Source organism: Aythya marila (assembly GCF_965140915.1).
Source record: "Aythya marila genome assembly, chromosome: 20".
Lineage (NCBI taxonomy): Eukaryota > Metazoa > Chordata > Aves > Anseriformes > Anatidae > Aythya > Aythya marila.
The window spans coordinates 1741835-1760193 of record NC_139061.1 but is presented as its reverse complement, the minus strand read 5'-3'; the positions used below and the strand labels follow the sequence as shown (position 1 = coordinate 1760193).

The 18359-nt window shown below is 42.2% G+C and overlaps 1 protein-coding gene across 7 annotated transcripts in view; it reads left to right on the top strand.

Moving 5' to 3' along the window:
- The window catches only part of AUTS2 (activator of transcription and developmental regulator AUTS2), a 763436-nt gene that overhangs the window by 722859 nt on the left and 22218 nt on the right, over positions 1-18359 (top strand). For 3 of the 7 annotated variants that reach the window (XM_082776113.1, XM_082776108.1, XM_082776114.1), the window contains 4 exons: positions 11688-12165; positions 13725-13978; positions 14935-15176; positions 15623-15667. In XM_082776113.1, coding sequence (XP_082632239.1) covers positions 11688-12165; positions 13725-13978; positions 14935-15176; positions 15623-15667 — 1019 coding nt within the window. The remainder of the gene's footprint in view (positions 1-11687; positions 12166-13724; positions 13979-14934; positions 15177-15622; positions 15668-18359) is intronic. The other 4 variants (XM_082776109.1, XM_082776110.1, XM_082776112.1 and 1 more) reach the window with 4 other exon arrangements.

The following is an 18359-nucleotide window of genomic DNA, read 5'->3' as shown; positions in this document are numbered from 1 at the left end:
ATCGGAGCAAGTCAGAAACCAAATGTCATATTAAATGGACTGTTGATGCTATGCATCGCATGTGGCCTGTACACCCATCCCTGGACTAGCTGTCTTTCCTGTTTTCTGATCTAACGTGTGATGTATTTTTCTGAATTGGCACTCAGACGGGTGCTATTTGGAGAGAGAAGATGGACACGGAGCTGTTTGTGTATTTAGAGGAAACACTCCTGATTAATGGTACAAAGTGTTTATACATGGAAAGAGCCTTTCCCCGATGGCTGGGAAACCAGCTGCTGGAAGCGCGGGGCTGTCCCGGATTAGCTCTGCAGCTCCCTCCCTGCGCTCGCAGCGTGGTGGGGAACTGGAAGCCATTCAGAAATCTGCTCTGCGCGCAGTCCGCAGCGCGGATCTGTGCCACACGTACTGTATATCCCCAGTGACAGCTGAGCAAACTTATGAAATAACAATTGAGGATGATTATATTGGTTCTGAGGATTAGCACAGCAGGTAGCCATGTTGGCACAGGGCAGGGTTTGGGCCGAAGGATAAATACACATTCTTTTTATTATTGTGGCTAGGGGGAATCTGCTAGACTTTGAGGCATAGAAAAGGCTCACTGGCCACCTGTGAGCTAATCACACGGATTTGCCTCATTCTGTATTTCAGCTCACTTGGAGCCTGTAATCTAATTTCCAAACAGAGATGAGAAGAGTGAACGATTCATTTTCTACTTTACATGGCCGTGCTGGTAAACTTTTAATCCTTTTAGAATTACAGTTCCTTGCAACGTGGAGGTAACAACACAGAGTCCTGTGTGCAAGACTGGAGTCTTTGAATGCACCACTTGCTGGATAATAATTAGCCCCAGCATGGCACAACATGAATCGAAATAAAAGTTAGGAGCATAGGATGTCTTCCAAATGGTGTATTGGAGCATGCATAGGCTAAAGATTTCAGTTTTCGCAGAAAATTCCTGCATTTTGGACTTGAAAAGAACCCCACAGTAGTTGTTCTCTTTGGCTTCTGTCTTTACGCTGTCTTTTTAACATGTAGGACATTATGGTGTTAGTCTCATATCCTACCAGCTTATTAGTTACATCATGTTTATAGTAGAAGTATTGTGGCAGTTTTGGCTTTAATCTGGTCTTCGTTGGTCATGATTTATTTTGAAACATAGGTAGGATACCTACTTAGATTTTTGAACTGTGTGATGAGCTGATATTAAGCTGGGGGTGCTAATGTTTGCTAAAAACCCAATGTTCATTCATGCTGCTGTGTTTTAAGATGTGTTTATGCAACTATTCCTCAGACAGTTTATCATAAAGGAAATACTGTTGACATGCTGCTCTGCTGTTTTTGTTAAGGACAAATCAGTCAATGAGCACAGAGTAAAGGTGAGCATTGAGGTTTCTGATGAGTGAAGGCCCTTTCACGACAATTTAGTGTATTTTTAGTGTTCCGTAGGGACTTCCTTGAACCCACCATGTACCTCAGTAGCTCACCCTGTAGCTAGGTTATAAGCTGTTCATGCCAGCTTTGCACCTTCACTTGGATTTTGCTTTCAAGTTGATACTAAAAAAAAGTAGAGCTCCAAATTTCATTTTCTGCAAGCTGACATGCCTAGTGTTCACTGAAATTTCAGTCTGTCTTCCAGCAAAATGATGTGAAAGAAGATGTACAGTTGTAAAATTGATATATCCCTGAGAGCACTGTCAGACCTTTGTTCCATGTTATAAACTGATCATCCAGGGGGTTAAAGAGAAGACTTTTCTGATCGTATGGAGATGTCCTGTTGGCTGACACGTTGCAACTCATTGCTCCTCCAGGTCTCTTGCAGGGCAGGCACTGTGCTCACTGAGTCAATAGTCCTATCAAAAATCCCTTTTCCCTAAGTCCTACTGTATGTATTTACAGAGAAAAAAAGCCTCATGTCATGGATAAATGTAGTGAAAGCAGTTCAGCAGATTCTAGTAAAGCGTGTGACATTGTGTGGAGCAATTAGGATGTAGTGGATCCTTTGCTGTACCAAAATTTATTCTACAGGAAGGCCCCCAGCCATCCTGAGGTCTGTGAAATTATCAGCAGCACAGCCTTTCTAATTGCAAATAACATTCATACAGATCGACTGACACAAAATGAGATCTCTCTGAGACCTGCCAGGCTCCCATCATCACCCTACCTCCATGTCTGGAAATTAATTTGATTGGAGCAAATAGTCAGATTTCATTCCGTTTGCTTATACAGTTTCAACAACTGGGGAGAGCCGTCTGACTGCTGTCCATGTAGTTCAGGCAAGTGGAGCAAAGTAGGCAGTGTTCAACATGTCGAGAACAGGCTGGGGAGGGCCATGGTCAAGAAAAGAAGATACCAAGGCAAAGCAAACCTTCTCAAGTAGTTTTACTGAACTATTTCTTGCTGAGGTGGAGAAGACATCATGAGGTCTTCAAAACAGAAAGGATCTGTAATACGTACACTGGACTACACAGTAATTAATGATGCTTGTGTATAAATGGCTTTTATAAAAAAGCTAACTACTTCTCAGTTATTGAATTATCATACAGGCTTTAATGGAACATCCCATTCCTGTTTCCAAATGCCATAGAACGTTTTAAAACTAAAACTGGTGCATGCCAAAGAGCTGTTGGTGATCTCATTCTTTTTTATTGATTTTATCAATCTTATGTTATTTTATCTTTTAATTTCTATAAAGTCTTTAAAGTCTTCTACCACTGTCCACTTGGTACACAGTTAAATTTACCTATAAAGAAAAAGTTTTTCTTAACTATGATCTCAAAGCAATGAAACACAAAGTGGAGTGGCAGGTCTTCAATTACTTTATAGTTATATGTATGACCTTATTCAACAATTTGGCCCCATTTTTTCCTTTTAAAATAAAACAAATTGATGGGATGTGTTTTAGTATAATATAAGAAATTTAAACAATTTAAAAAGGAGAGAGCATCACTAGAAAGCTGTAATAGTGATATTTAAGGAGATCCTTTGTTGACCAGGATCACTGAAATCTGATTTCTGCACTTATCTGTGTTACCCAAACCAGAAGGATCCTGCTTAGGCAATGCCACATTAGAGTAGGCAGTTGGATAATGTCAATATTTTTCTCTGTAGCATTGGAAACAGAGCAAAATACTCCCAAGTGTGAAAATACTGCAAAGTGGCACTGAGCATTAGAGTTGCAATTTGTAAGCTCAGTGAAGTTTTCCTGTAGACACTAAAGAGCTAAAATAATTGTAATTAAAAGTGGGTATTGTCATGATCACGCTGAGCTTTCATCTCAGTGTTAGCAAGAAGGACACTGGGGTTTTAAGCTTTTGTTTTTATTGACGTCATGCCTTTAAAAATAGGATGGAAAATTCTTGGCTCTAAAGCACAAATTCACAAAGGAAACTGTGTTATGTGTCTGGTGAGTTATGGGTATGACACCTCTCGGGGGGAATAAATGTGTTATTCTTCTGTATAAACATACCACACAGATCTTTTTTGTCCTTCATATATTAAACTGAGCTGTCAGGCTAAATTCGATCAGTGTTCATAAGGTGATACTTTTCAAGCTGCTTTTGAAAGCCAGTTTTATTCAAGCTCATTCAAGTAATCCTGTCACACACAAGCAGGATGAGCTGATGCCATGAGCATTTGAGAGAGCAGCTCCGTGGCCAAAGCAAATCGATAGGAAGGAAGGGGGGGTGACAGAGAAACCCAATATATTTTCCTTCCCAGCCCCTGAGATGGAGCTAATCTTGTGCTAAGGTTATCCAGTTCCTATTGATAATTGGAGAAAATGAACACGCTTGTTGTGTTTTCTAATTGTTCGGTGTCCGGTGCTGCTACCTCATGTCCTCTTGGCAGCCCTGGGACCGTCTCATCTCAGCGGTGCTGTGCCACGGTGTCACGGGGTGGGTCACAGCACAGCATCCAAACCGGGAGCGGGAAGGTGCCATTCAAAGCCACCCCGGCCTGGCATCAGGCTGGGCAGATGTTCGGCGAGGCCTGGCTCTGCTTACGGCAACGCTTGGCCCTGGGACGGGTTTAGGGCCAAGCCCCACAGCCAGCCTGTTCCCCAGCAAAGCAGACACCCCGCCAGCTCACCCCATGTCTGCTGCAAGAGCACTTGCAGGGTCGGAAGTGAGGGTACAGTCTAGGAAGATTTAGAGAAGATTTTGTCTCCCTGAGCTGTCTGAATTGCTCTGAAGTGTCAAAGTGGCAAACAAGAAAATGGCCGTTGTTTCTCCAGGCTTGCAAAAGGCCTTTGGCAAGCTCCTGAGCTAGATAAAGGCTGCTGCAGAAGCTAAGTGGTTGTGAAGCAAGAAGCAAAGGACTGTTACCAGCAAAATGTGGCTAAAGACAGGAGAGTGAGGAGTTATTTTCATCATGGTCTCTTTGCAGCACAGTGTCAGTTTAAGAGATGCTGAAACCTGAAGTTCTCTGCTCTGAGTTGGTCAATGGAAAAGGCAGGAGGGCAAGCAGCAGCACTTACACATGCTGTAAGGTTATCTGGGAGAGCTGGGGTCATGGAGCAGTTAGACACTGTGGAGAGGCCTCATCCAGCTGAACAGGGACTGAAACTGGGTCTGGATGTACCCAGAGCAATGTGCATCAAACCAGGCCACTCAGGCACTGAAGCAGCTGGGACGACTTGAAACGGGGCTGGATGTTCCCCTAGATGGTTCCATGCATGGTCCTGGTCAGCCTCTGGCTAAGGGAGGTGTTGCAGAAGCTGGAGGAGTGCAGCAGGACAGCAGGAAAAATACCCAAAGGTGACCAGGCATGTGGGGAAAGTCTTGCAGGAAGAAAAGGTGGGAAGATAGGAGCTGAAAAACTTAAAAAGGAGATAAAAGGGGAAACACTTTTGTGAAGGAATGATGCTGATGGTTTGTAGAGAAGTCTTTTTATCACAGACTGGCAAGAACCAAGTGGAATTAAAAGGTGGTAAATGGAAACTTTGTGGAAGGGATATGACATGCTAAGAAGCTTGCTGCTGTGGGCAAGAACTTGAGCACACTCAGATGAGACTCGAGATTTATGCACATCAGCAGCCCATGCTATGTTACCATGATTCTAGAAAGCCTTGGAACAAAATCTCATGCTTCTGGATATCAACTGATCTTCTGAGAGATCAGCAGATCTTATGTGCTGGACAGGTTACCTGACCTGTGCTGGCTGCAGGGGCTTTACACCCGCTCTGGAAAAATCTTACTGCTGGCTGGAATCAGCAGATCTCACGTGGAAATCAGCAGATCTCATGGTAGGAAACATGGTGCCTCAGCCTGATTTAGAACGGATTGTCCATGTTTCTGTGAACCCAGGTGTGCTTTACAAATGCTGTGATTACAAGATCTATATTTCTCTAACTAAAACACCAAATTGAAACCAGAAGCTAAAGCTCGCTCTTTGTGCTCAAGGCCTTTATCATCAAAGAAAATCCCCCGATTAATTTGTCACCATTACTTCCTATGTGGGATGTTTCCAGCCTGTTTGAGAAGAGCCCATTGCAATAAACACTCCAGTGCTGGGAGCTGGCTGATGACTGCATCAGAGTTACATAGTTAATGAGTAATTTACTGCTTCCTGACTGAAAAGGTTGGGAAACAAGAATTTTTCCCTATTGGAAATGAACCTTTTGCTGTGCATGTGTGTGTACGTGTATGTGTTGAAGCAGGATTGAGCTATGGTGTTGCTTTCTCTTAGGGTCTGTTAGGATGATACAGCTGCATGCATCCATTTCCTATTAGGAATGCAATGATTTGTAGGAGAGAGGGGTGTTTTGATGTTCTCTACTTCACTTTCCTCTAGAAAGCCATGTCCCATTTTTGCTAAGTAATGAGTTGCTTTTAAAAAAATATCAAACATCAAGTGCTTTCAATATACTCACAGTATACAGGATATAGGAGTTACATTTATGGCGTATGTTCTGTTTAACAGCTGGATGAAATAAATTGTTTCATGTGAAATATTGGAGGACTCTGCATTCTCAGATCAAGGCCAGAAGCAGCTCAATGACTGAAGAATTGTCAACATCTTGTGCAATTCCACTAAGTGCTTCTTTTCATTGATCTGCAACTTTATTGTTGACAATTAAATCCATTTCAACGCAGAAGATAAACATTTTTAACAGGAGGTAGCAAAATCTTTTGTCCTGAATGATTTTTCTCTGTTTTATAATTAAGTACAAAGTGTGTCACAAGTCTTGCTATTCAGTTGTGCTAAATACCTGCTTACTGTGGAATAATTGGTATCAGCAGATGACAGAGCTGCTTGTAACATGCTTTCAAAAGCATGTCTTTAATTTGCATAATCAAATACTTTGTTAGTGTCCTTGGAAATTAGGATGAAAGATGACTGTGTGCTAAAAATGAAAAACTGTTTTTAGCAAATTATGTGTATCCAGTACAACAGATGAATTGCTCTGGGGCCTTTCTGATATGCGTTGGCTGGTGTACCCAACAATTTCCTCCATCCTTTGCAGTAATAGTTTCTGTCATCTGCCTTTATTTATCCAAATGTTTCATTGACCAATGTCTAATCAATATGAAATGTACAATCAGGTCTTAAATCCGATTAATTATTTCAAGCCTTGTAAAATACTTGTTGAAGTATACCTCCCAGGGCTGGCGGTCAGTGGGGTATGCATTTTCTGGCTTCAGAGAAGTTATGATAGCTTGTATTGGTTGTGACAGTTTGTACCAACTGCCCACTTATCCATGTTAAAACTGAAGGAAATAGTTTTATATTTTTTGAAAGATCTAATTTTTTATCTTGCATGAAGAAGTTTTCAGCAAATTTTAGTTAGAGGTAATATTTTCAAGAGAAGAGTTTAACTTAACAAAGTAGAAGAAAATACATGCTATTTTTAAATTAAATAATTCTATAAAAATGTGAGTAAGATTTCTGTGGCAGGCTGAACGCTCAGTCCCAGGGATCATGCTAGTAGGTACAAAAGCGTGAAAATTCCTATAATTTTCAAGCGTGTGCTGTAAGGACTTGGAGCTTAATCCAAAGCCCTCACAAAGGATGGGAAGATTCAGTGTTGATTCTGAATTGCTCTCTCCAGATGACTTCTTACTCCCAAGCCAGACAGAGAGAAGATGAATCCTGATTTGGAAGGGAGGAGCAGTGACAGGGTACTATATATTCTTGTTTCTGAATCAAACTCAGTTGTTCCAGACCTTCACATGGAAAAGTTGGATGATTTGTGTTTCAAAAAAAGGTTTGGTCTCTGTAATTTGAATGCATCATGCATGAGATTCTCTAAGGAGACTTCATTCCCCAAGGATTGCCAGGTCAGGTCAGAGATGCCCAGTTCACACATCCTTGGCTGCTGCTCGGGAATTGGCCAGCGTGGCACTTGGCATCTTTGGTGCAACCAAACACACTGAGCCTGTCTGCAAAGAACACTTGATCAGGCAAAACTAGCATGTGTAATGAATTGGTGAATCTCTGGGAATTTCAAATTTGGCAAATATCAACAGAGCATTTCTTTTGGCTGAAGAAGAGTTGGGCTTCATCTTGTGGCTATGATGCTCTCCTCTGGCCATCCTATAACTCTTTTGGATCATGCAAATGGTACAAAGGAGCCCAAACACAGAGTTTAGGTCAAATTTTACTGCCTTGTGCCTTAGGAAGACAGGCAACAGCATTTCAGGTGAATGCTGCATATGGGCTGTGTTCATTATAAAAATCCACATCTTTCAATGGAAGTGTTTGCATGCACTGTGTGTATTTCTGTGTTAACTGTGTGTATACATATAACAGATATGGGTTGAAATATAAATGTATATGTATTACACGTGACATATACATGTATACAAACACATGTGAGTGCATGTGTATACGTGTGTGCTCAGAGAATGTATATAAAATATGATGTAAAGTCACAGATACAGTCTCTCTAGTTCACATGCAGTCATTTGGTTTACTTACAGGTCTTCACAGTGTGGCCTTGTCTGCTCCTCTGGTGCTATTGAGCCAACTGAGTAATAATCACGTAGACACAGCCAAGTGATAACTGCGCTTGTGTTACTTGGAGGGGACTGAGTTCTGCATCTTGTGTGATCCCCAGATTTTGTTAGTTAAGTGAAAAATAGAGAAATTTGGGAGTTAAGACACATCAAAGGGCAAAGACAGGAAAGCAAGATAATGGAAGTTGCATGTGCTGTCTGGGTGGTACGAGCTTAGCCAATATTTTTCTTCAGTCTTCAAAGAACATCGAACTATGGCTTTATTCCTTTCTCAGTAAAAAGACCGACTACTGCTGGATGCAATATCAACCCCATGGAAAAAGGGGAGCCTCTGTCAGCACAGAATTTACATCGCAGTTACTTTATCCAAAATAGAATATGGAGACTGACATCAAATAAAGTTAGCTTGTTTACTTATTTAGCTGTTTGGATGAAAATGATTTCCCATGTTTCATAAACAAACTCAAAAAGTAGTGTATTGGCTTGTCTGTGTCAGAAGCACATGAAGGACTTTTTCCACTTAATTTTTACACCAGGATGGCCAGTCAATGCTCAGAAGTAATGTGATGTGCAAAAATATGCTGGTAGCAAAAAAGTAATCCTGTATGTATGACCTTGAAATACTGTTGATGAAGGCTTGAGCCTTCCGTATGAAACGTAACTGGGGTCGTTTATCACTGTTGTGGGATTTGAACTCCTGAAATAGATATTGTGGGATGAAGAATTCATTCTGATTTATATAGTGTAATTATCAGCCATGCGGGAATGCATGTACAGAGCATACAGGAGTTAGACTGCTGGACATCTGACACCGTTTGGGGGTATAGCGTGGATTAAAAGGTGTAAGACAGAGAGAAGGAGAAGGTGTGCACACATTCAGTGTTTGACACTTGGAATAATATTATCCTACTAAATACGGTGTTTTCTAAGCTGCATACTAACAGGAATGGTACTTAAGGGGCTGTGTAATGAAGATGTAAGCAGCAGCAAAAAATACCCAGGAGACACCTAGGATTCCTAGCCCCCTCTCCAGGGGAGCAGGAGCAACTGTGTGAGGAACAAACTCCCCAGCAGTGAGCTGTGCTGAATAAATGTTACACACACCAGAGACTCTAAAAATATCAAATGGAAAGATTTAACTAATGCACAGAGCACAAGATATTCCCCGTAGATTTGGAAGTATCACCTCTGCAGGGTTTTCAGACAACCTACTGTATTCATCTTGTAGAGAACTTCTAATGACAAGGCTAAGCCCTCAAAGCCCTAATTATTACACCTTTCTGTCAAAAATCAAAATATTGTAACTCTTAAACCTTGTAAGGTCTAGGAACACATATCCACCTATTTCTGAACAAACTGTTGATCATTTCTTTCCTCTTTGGGGTCCTGTCTTAACACACATGGTGATCAATCTCTGTCTAACTTACAATGTTTGATCAAGCAGGACTGATCCAAAGAATTAATGCAAACTGAGCTTCCTTTATTTATAACCTGCAAGGTAATAGCAACGAGATAGACCTTGGGCATACAGCGGAGTAATTATTTTTATTCCTGTGGAGTCTCACTGTTGCCACCATGGTCTTCTGATCCAAATTCATGGGGGAGACTCTGTGCGTGTTTGCATACACCAGAAGTGGTTAAAGTATGTCCTCATCAAAGAAGTCTGGTTATTTGTCTCTTCCCTTTACCTTCCTTTCTCCCCCCCCTCATTTTTTTTCCCCATCTCCTGTCCACAGACATTAAAACAATCACCAGGCTGTTGCTGTTGCACAGGACGTGTAAAACATGTAGTAACAGGGACCTGACATACTTTGTTGGGCCTTCTGCATGAAATTAAACCCAAATGGTGATGAGTTATTTGACACATTCCTGCCCAGCCCTCTCTGGCAGTTCCAGTGATTCAGAGGTTGGAAAATACTGTCACAGTGTGCCTTGACTATGGCCTGGACAAATACACTTTCCAACATATTTACTTGTACTCTTTTGCATCAAGGTTTGACCAACGTAGCTGTCAATGATTTTCTCTGAATGTCTATTATTTTATTATGCATTTATTCATTTTACCCCTTAAAATTGGCAGAAGAATGAATAAATATTTTATGTCTTAAGATTATTTAGAAACCCAGTTATTTTTTAAGTGATAATCTTGTCCCAAGCCCTTTTAAATCTTATATGTTTGCCCCAGGCTTCATTTCAATAATTGCCAAAGATGCAAGTCTGGCTTGCCACTGTGGCTGTGCAGTATTGACCTAAGTGGTGCTCCTAAATCCCAGTGCAGCTGCAGGCACTCGCCTTCCCAATCTTGGGTCAGCAGCATTCCCCCAGCACTTGTTCTGAGGGGAGTCATGCATCGAATATTCATTGGCAGAAATTTGGGGGCGTGATTCAAGTAGGAGATTGCTCTAGATCCCCAGAGAGCTGAGCTCCACTGTACTGAATTTTAAAATTACAATAGCAGTCATTAGTGTTAAAGAGACACAGTTGGAAAACCAAAACAAGTCATTCCATGACCAGCCAAACCAAGAAAGCCTGCTTTCCTACCAGTAAGTGTTTTAAGTTTCAGAACTTGTGTAATAAGGCACAGAGCTCACATTGCATTTATTCCCGCAGTGGGTTAGTAAGGGAGTGATGATAGAGTAACAGTAAAAGAAAATAATAGTAATAAACAGGCTTTCTCTTTGCAAGCAGGTTGTTTATTTTTGAGGAGCGTTATTGGAGGAAGGAGAGAGGCAGATGCATACACATGCAGAGTGTGGTTGCTTCACTCTTATGTCTTCAAAGAAAATGTGTTTCAGGACTAATTATGTTGCCTTCTCAACTTCTTTGGCCATTCTTCTGAAGAATAATGTCCAAACTAAATGTCATAAAAGAAAATCAAGGCAAAAATACGTTATTTCCCCTACCCTTTTATTCTGTTCTTTGGAAGCCCAAGTGATAGTAACGTTCTTGTGAGCACGTAATAGTAATTAAGGATAAAAGGATGCACCTACAAAACAAATGTTTCTCCAGGCAGAGGGAGCAGTGCAGCCAGGCTTCCTGCAGAGCTCTCCCCCTGCACCGTGGCTATTTGTGCTTACATGTTCAACTAGATAGGTTCTGTGGGCTTTATGTGATTGTTTAGGCACTGCTTTTGCCAAATACACATACAGGTGATGTTGCCTAGCTTCAAAAATTCATCAGCGCTGTTTTACAGCCCCAAATCTTGGAGTTGTGCAATTATTGTGACAATCCCGCTCTCTTTAATGATCAGTGAAATGCTAGCGTGTTTGCACAGGAGAGTTAGGAAACGAATCCCTAGGAGGCAGGAGCCAGGAGAGGGGTACAGCAAACCCAATGTCTGTTGTGCTGAAGAAACAGGACAAAGCAGATCACAAACCCTTCCGGGTATTTGCCTTCAGGCAGATGCAGTAATCTTGTGGGAGGTCTGAGTCGAGAATTTTAGAGCTTTTGAACCACTACACTCAAGTTGTGTGTACTTGCCTTTTTCATGTGTTAATGAAGACACCAGCAACTTTCTCCTTATGATAAAACAAGAGAGGAAATATTAGGAGAAGGCCCTGAGGACTAGGGACACAGCTGGAAATGATTTTGGTTTTGGTTCAGTTTCATGTTGGCATGGTTCTTTATGAAACCAAAATGTCTGCCACGAGTATAACTCCAGCAAATCAGTTTCGCTTGGTTTTGCCCATCTTGTCACACACTGACCTGTTTTCTCTCTTTCTTTTGTTGCAGATAAAGAGTTAGGAGTCAGTGCGCTAGCCGAAAATGCCGACCCTGGTGCTAGGGGGCCAGCTGTCCCGAAAATATCAGGATTAGAGAGGAGTCAAGAGAAGAGCCAGGACAGCAGCAAAGACCCAATACTTGAGCCTGTGGTGCCTAAAGACCCTTGTCCTCAGGCGGCCCAGCCTTTGGCCCAGCCCCAGCTGGAGCCGCAGCCGGAGGCGCCTTGCCCCAGCCCCGCGCTCGCCCCGCGCCCAGAGGCTCCAGCCCCGCCGGCCCCACCGCCAGCCGCCCAGCCGCCGCCAGCCCCAGAGGAGGCCACCCGCCAGCCCGCACCGCAGCCGCCCATCCAGCACCCGCCGCGGCCACAGTCACCGGTGCAGCCAGCCCATCCCAACCTCCCTCCGGTGCAGCCCCATCCAGCCGCTCAGAGCCTCTCGCAGCCGCTCTCCGCCTACAACAGTAGCAGCTTAAGCCTCAACAGCTTAAGGTAGGAGAGCAGAAAGGCGAGCGTGCCCAAGCCGAGTCCTTGCATGCTTGCTGCCTGGTGGCGATGCTGTACAGGGCTTGGAGGAGGTGAAGAGGGGTTAGGACAAAGGTGACACAGCACGTCCTGCCTCATATGTGGGAAAAAAGGGGGGCTTTGTGCATTCTACCTCAAATTCTTCCCAGGATTGCTTTATTTTTATCTGGTGTTCCCAGAACTGCTTGGTGATTTCGAGCACATAGTTAATTGGCTTTTACTTTTCCTGCCTGTTGTTGCATAATCAGGTTTTTTGAAGGTATGTTATGCAATATAGACCACTGGAAGAAAATCTCAGTTCTTGTAGGCTCAGCTGCTCTCTGAAGGCTAACTACTTCTGCCACCTTCTCCCTGTAAACCTTTTCTGCTTTCTCCAACTACTGACATGCCCTAGGGCAGTCAGTACAGCTGCTGTTGGCCCTACTGACAGCCTAATATAGTCTTGCAGCAATGACATTAAGACTTTAATTTTTTCCTGCACTGCCAATACCTTACAATTGTCAGTGTTTTTCTCCTCAGCTGGCCACAGTGAGATAAAACTCCCCTTCGATGGGGGATAACAAAGATTAACAGAGATTAAACAAACTGTTCACAGGAACACGTAACGTCTTTGTAAGTCAGGGACCTCAGGTTTCCCCTGCAGTAAGCTAACGCTCTCAGCACTGCCTTACCTTTCCCCAAATCTGAGTTTGCAGCAGGCACATGGTGTCCTTCGTCACCTGGTGAACCAGTATTATGGTTTGACTAGAGACTGGGAGTTGTTTAAGACTGCAATTTATTTTTAACCAAATTGGTATTGCTCATCTTTAAAAACCACCGCAATAAAAGCATGTTGTTACTTGAAATAATGACAAGTGGGATTAAGCATTATGTGAATATATTGTAAACACTCATTAGTAAGAAATGGAACCTGAAAAATTGCAACTAGTATAATCCTGAATATTTATTTTGCTGATTTAACTTGTCTCTTTATATTGTGGGGGTAGAGAGAGGTGTTAACAGTCCAATAAGTATATATCCATTGCTGCTTTCACGACTTCATTTCACGTTTCTGCAGTCTTCTATCTTTCTAAGTCATAGGAAAGAAATTAATTTTTTATTAATGCAGTGATCACTGATTTTGAGCTTCATTTGCCTGAAAACATGAATCAGAAGCAGTCATGTAGAAAGGACCTGATAATTAAGTAATGAATGCACAGGGCTGATTACTCCTTTGTGTGCCATGCCTGTGTTGTTGGAGGACTGAATCTCGGCCTTTTACAGGGAGGGAAAACATGTCTTGGGTTTTGGTGGGGAGAGACCATAGGAAGACACTAGATGAGGCTAGAGAAAGGAATATCTCAGTGGTATTGATAGAAAAAAAAGAAGAAAAAAAAAAGAATAGTAACTGGAGTTTGTAATATGTAACTTATATTAGTGACATGTTTAACGTGAGCCATGCATATTTTATTGGGGTAGCATATGTGTAGGTTTGGAGCTTTTCTCTCTTCCATGCAGTGCTTAATTGCTTTTCTTTTCATTAACAGCAGCAGCAGAAGCAGCACTCCTGCCAAGACTCAGGCCCCCCCTCCACACATATCTCACCACCCTTCAGCCTCACCGTTCCCCCTCTCTTTACCAAGCCACAGCCCGCTGCATACCTTCACGCCCACCCTCCAGCCCCCTGCACACCCACATCACCCCAATATGTTTGCCCCTCCTACGGCTTTGCCTCCTCCACCGCCATTGACGTCAGGGACCCTGCAGGTTCCAGGACACCCAGCTGGTAGCACTTACTCAGGTAAGAGACAGATGGATCGTGGCCTGAGCATGTCTAGTGCGGCGCAGGAAACCACTTCTCCGGTTTTAGTCAAAATAATTCCTCTTGGTCCATTCCACGAGGGCTGCTGGTTGGGTGGAGGTGGTACTCATTGCTGAAGGATTTGGAGCAATAGCAAAACCAAAAGCCACCCAGACGTTCTCAAAGGCTTTTCTTCTTTCCTGGGAATGAAGATTTTTGGAAGCCTGTGCTTTTCTGTGTCTGCTCCCTGGGGTAAAAACACTTCAGAATTCATATGTGCCCACACAAAATCTGTGAACCCTCTAGCAATGTCTGTGCTGTAGCTGTGGTCTGTGCTCAGCCTCACTTCTCTGCAGCAAGCCTGGCTGGTGGGAAAGTCTCTGGTGGCTGTGCACACAGCAGTCCTGAGGTCGTGTACGCGCAAGATTTAGGGGTGGGAGGTGGTTAGTTGTGGAGATTTTTATCAGTGGAGTAAACTGTGCTCTTTCATACTTTGTCTGTGGGAAGATGTAATGTGTCTGTTCCTCACCAAGAGGGAACCGGGGGAAGAAAATGGAGGATAATCAGCATTCAAGTAACATTGTTTGTGACCACGCAGTGGGGGAGTCATGATAGCAGCAGCCAGTCTCTGTTCACTCACTTCAGCTTACCTGTACCTCCTCACCTGCTCTGGGACATGTCTATGTCCATACAAATTTAGGGAGAACTGTCACTTTGTGGCTCAGATGAATGCTGTAGTGAAGACAGGCTTGAAGGGAGAGAAGGGGAACTGAAAACTCATCTGTCTCTGAGGCCTTTGGGGAAGATCCGAGAGAGTTTTCTTAACCTGTACAGTGTCACGGTTTACTGTGAGGAAGTTTTAAATACAGGTTCACTACCACAGCCAGCAAAATTGGCGCAAGATCTGGAAAAGTCCCTGAGCTCATGGGGGTTGTTTTGCTTTGTTTGTGTTTCAGAACAAGATCTTCTTCGTCAGGAACTAAACACGCGATTTTTGGCCTCACAGAGCGCAGATCGCGGGGCCTCCCTGGGCCCGCCACCGTACCTGAGGACCGAGTTCCACCAGCACCAGCACCAGCACCAGCACACACACCAACACACACACCAGCACACCTTCACGCCTTTCCCTCACGCCATCCCACCCACTGCCATCATGCCAACGCCAGCACCGCCCATGGTGCGTACCCCAGGCAGAAATGTGAGGATAAGTAGAGCACAACTCTATTCTTTATTACAAAAATTTAAGAATTTGCCAGGTGGCGGGGAAGGAGCGTTCTGCTGCCCAGATGTTGTTGGGTGGTAGAGGAAGGGCTGTCTGTTCCCTGTGGATGGCACGTGTGCGATAGGTTCAGGCGGCAGCGCAGGGGCTGAGGGACGAGGCTGCTGGCCAGAGGGGCACTCGTGCTTGGGACTTCCTCGTGCTTGGAGTGGTGCACTCTGGTGCCTCCTCCAAGTCTCATAAAGACCTTGTTTTATTTTGAGGAAACAAAACAAAACAAAACAAAACAGTCTCACTGGAACCTAATTTTCTGCATATTTTTCCTCTCTGTTGGTTGTCAAATAATAGGGAATTAGTCTATGTTACCAACAGAAAAGAAGCAACGAAATATAAAGTAACTAGTTTGTGCTTTGATCCCTTTGCAGTTTGACAAATACCCTACAAAAGTTGACCCCTTCTACCGTCACAGTGTGAGTTTTATTACTGTGTTTAAAACTGACTTAATTGCTTTTCTGTGGTGGGTTGGGATCACCACTCAATCAATGGCACAATGTTGAATCTCTCCCTAATCATCACTCCAGGATTTACCATTATCGTTCTTGGTTGCTTTGGCTTTTGAAGGCTTGCATTTGTGGTGCTTGTTTCTGGTAAAGATGCAGTATCAGCTTTTCCAATCAAAAGATCTCTTGCTCATACACCATTCGAAGACAGGTTTGATGTGAAAACAATGAGGCAGAAGAGCTGGCTGTTACATGAAGCAGGATAGAGCAGTAATTTCATCACTGTGTTTCAGTTGTGCCACAAACACTTAGATTGATATTTTTCCTGAGAAACCTGAAATGAAATGACAAACTATTGTACAAATCCTTCAGGGATAGGTAATCTAATAGTTTCTTAATATATCATATTTTGTTTTATAAAATTTGAAAACTTGTCGTATTCTACAGATTTCAAAGGCACATCTGATCCACTAGGCCTGTTATTTTTGGAAAGCTCTGTTTGGTGACACTGATGTGATATGAATCCAGCTATGCACTAGATGTGCTTTTCTTAGAACTACCAAAAACATGATTTCTTGAGATGAACTGATTTTTAATATTCTACTTAATTGTAAAGCTTCTGCTTGTAAGGGAGGCAGGTATCTGGTTGATTATGACAAGCGTTTATAAATCTAGTAGTGATATTTTGATGAGAGAAGGAGTACTGCATCAGCACTCAGAAATTTGCAAAGCACTTGGCTTTATATGTTGGTTTTGCTTAGAAGTGGAACTGGGCAAAAAAAAAAATGGTTAATATGATAGTGTGATGATTTCTGTTGTACTGATTAAACGCAGTTCCTGCTAACAACTCATACCTGTAGTACATGTGAACAATCCTATTAATTTCTGATACCTTGTTTGAGTAACTTCACGGTATGTGAGTGCTTGAAGGATCCCAGCTGTAGAAGTATGAGGCAAACATTTAAGCTCTAGGAGAGACTCCTCTACTTAGAAGAGTCGTACTGCTCATTTGCATTGTTGTTTGCCAAATTACACTCTTGTTTGCTTAGCTTTACATTGTTTCAGAAGATAGATTATGATGAATGTGTCATGTTGCTTCAAGCAAGAACACGGAACTGGGAAATAAGCAAATGAATTTTAGAGAAGTAAAGCACAGAGGTCAACATGTCATACAGGAAACATTGAAATAGTCTCCACGTGTATATTCCTTTCAAATTTATAGTGACATAATCTTTTAAAATCTTGCAGTTACTTGAATCCCGATGGTCATTGTATTATGCCATTTAAAGCAAGAGGCTTCATGTTGTGCTCTGTCAGCCAGTGAGCCAGGCTGTCAAACCTGGCAGAGTCGCGGCAGCAGAGATCTGGTCCATAGTGCTTCCCTTACCTTTTCCTTCAGGAAAGGTTTGTCCTAATGAAGTTATTGCAAAATAATCAGAATTGCATCTGTTGGATATTTAGCAAGCTAATACCAAAGATCAACATGATGTCAATAAATTATATTGGATTAACAGTCTTGCTAAAATTACAGCAAAGTCATAGTAGCCAGGACATTTCAATAATCTCTTCTAGTATGAATATAGATTATGAAGGTAAAAGAAGAACTGCTTGCATCAGTTTCCTGACCAGCTGCAGTACAGAAAAGCATGCTCTTGCTGGTTATAGGCACATACCTGATAGGGCTTTTTGTCTTCTAGAAACACTCTGAAACTCTAGTGCATCAATACATACTGTTTTAGTGATGAGTGTCTACAATAAATCCTCACTAGGTGTTCAGATGCATCTTTAAAAAAAGCTGGCGATGTTGTCAAAGCTTGTAAGTGAACTCTGCAGGAGAATGAGAAAGTTTATTTCAGAGTTAAAATCAATTTACTTTAAAATAGGGAAGGCAGCTCACATGTAAGCTGATGTTAAGATAGTTTTCCTTCTCGGCATCTTTTATTTTCCCATCTTTTTCTTTTTTGGTGAACTTACTGTAGCACAGTGAGCCTCAGTTTTAACAGTTGATGCTGAGTCTAGTGTTGCCTTTTGTTGCATCTGGCTCCAGGAAAGCTGTGTTACTGCATTGTCCCCTGAACAAAGCTGTAAGGGGAAAGTGCTGCTCAAAAGAGAGGGAATGCTGGGCAAGAAGGAAACACCAACTATTGAAGATACATTGAAAGCTGGAGGAATTAAACTACTACAAAGAGATCAGGGAGATATAATATTTATATTTTATTAATAATTCTGACCTTGAGGAAAGGTCACATTTAATTAACTTAGCAGTTGTTACAAAACTAAGGAAAGTATTCCTTATTATTAGTCATAGGTAATAGAATATTAAGTATTACGTCTCTCTCCATCTTTTGGAATTGGTCCATTACACAAAGAATTAAACGCAGAAGACGCTGGAGGATTTAAAACACATTTTAGTCATTAAAAAGTTATTGTAAATGAGGACACGTGTCTCTTAATGATTTCTCAAATGCCTGCAGTTCAGCATCAACTAATCTAAAAATTTTTTCTGCATCATTGAAAGGAGCAAGTTCAAATTAAATAGAATTAAAAACAACAATAGAAATGTGTTCTGTAAGGAGACTTCATACTTTTAAACCGAAAAAATCTTTTGACACCTCTAAGATACTGAAGTATTTTCTCAGTAGCTGTAATATGAATAAATGAT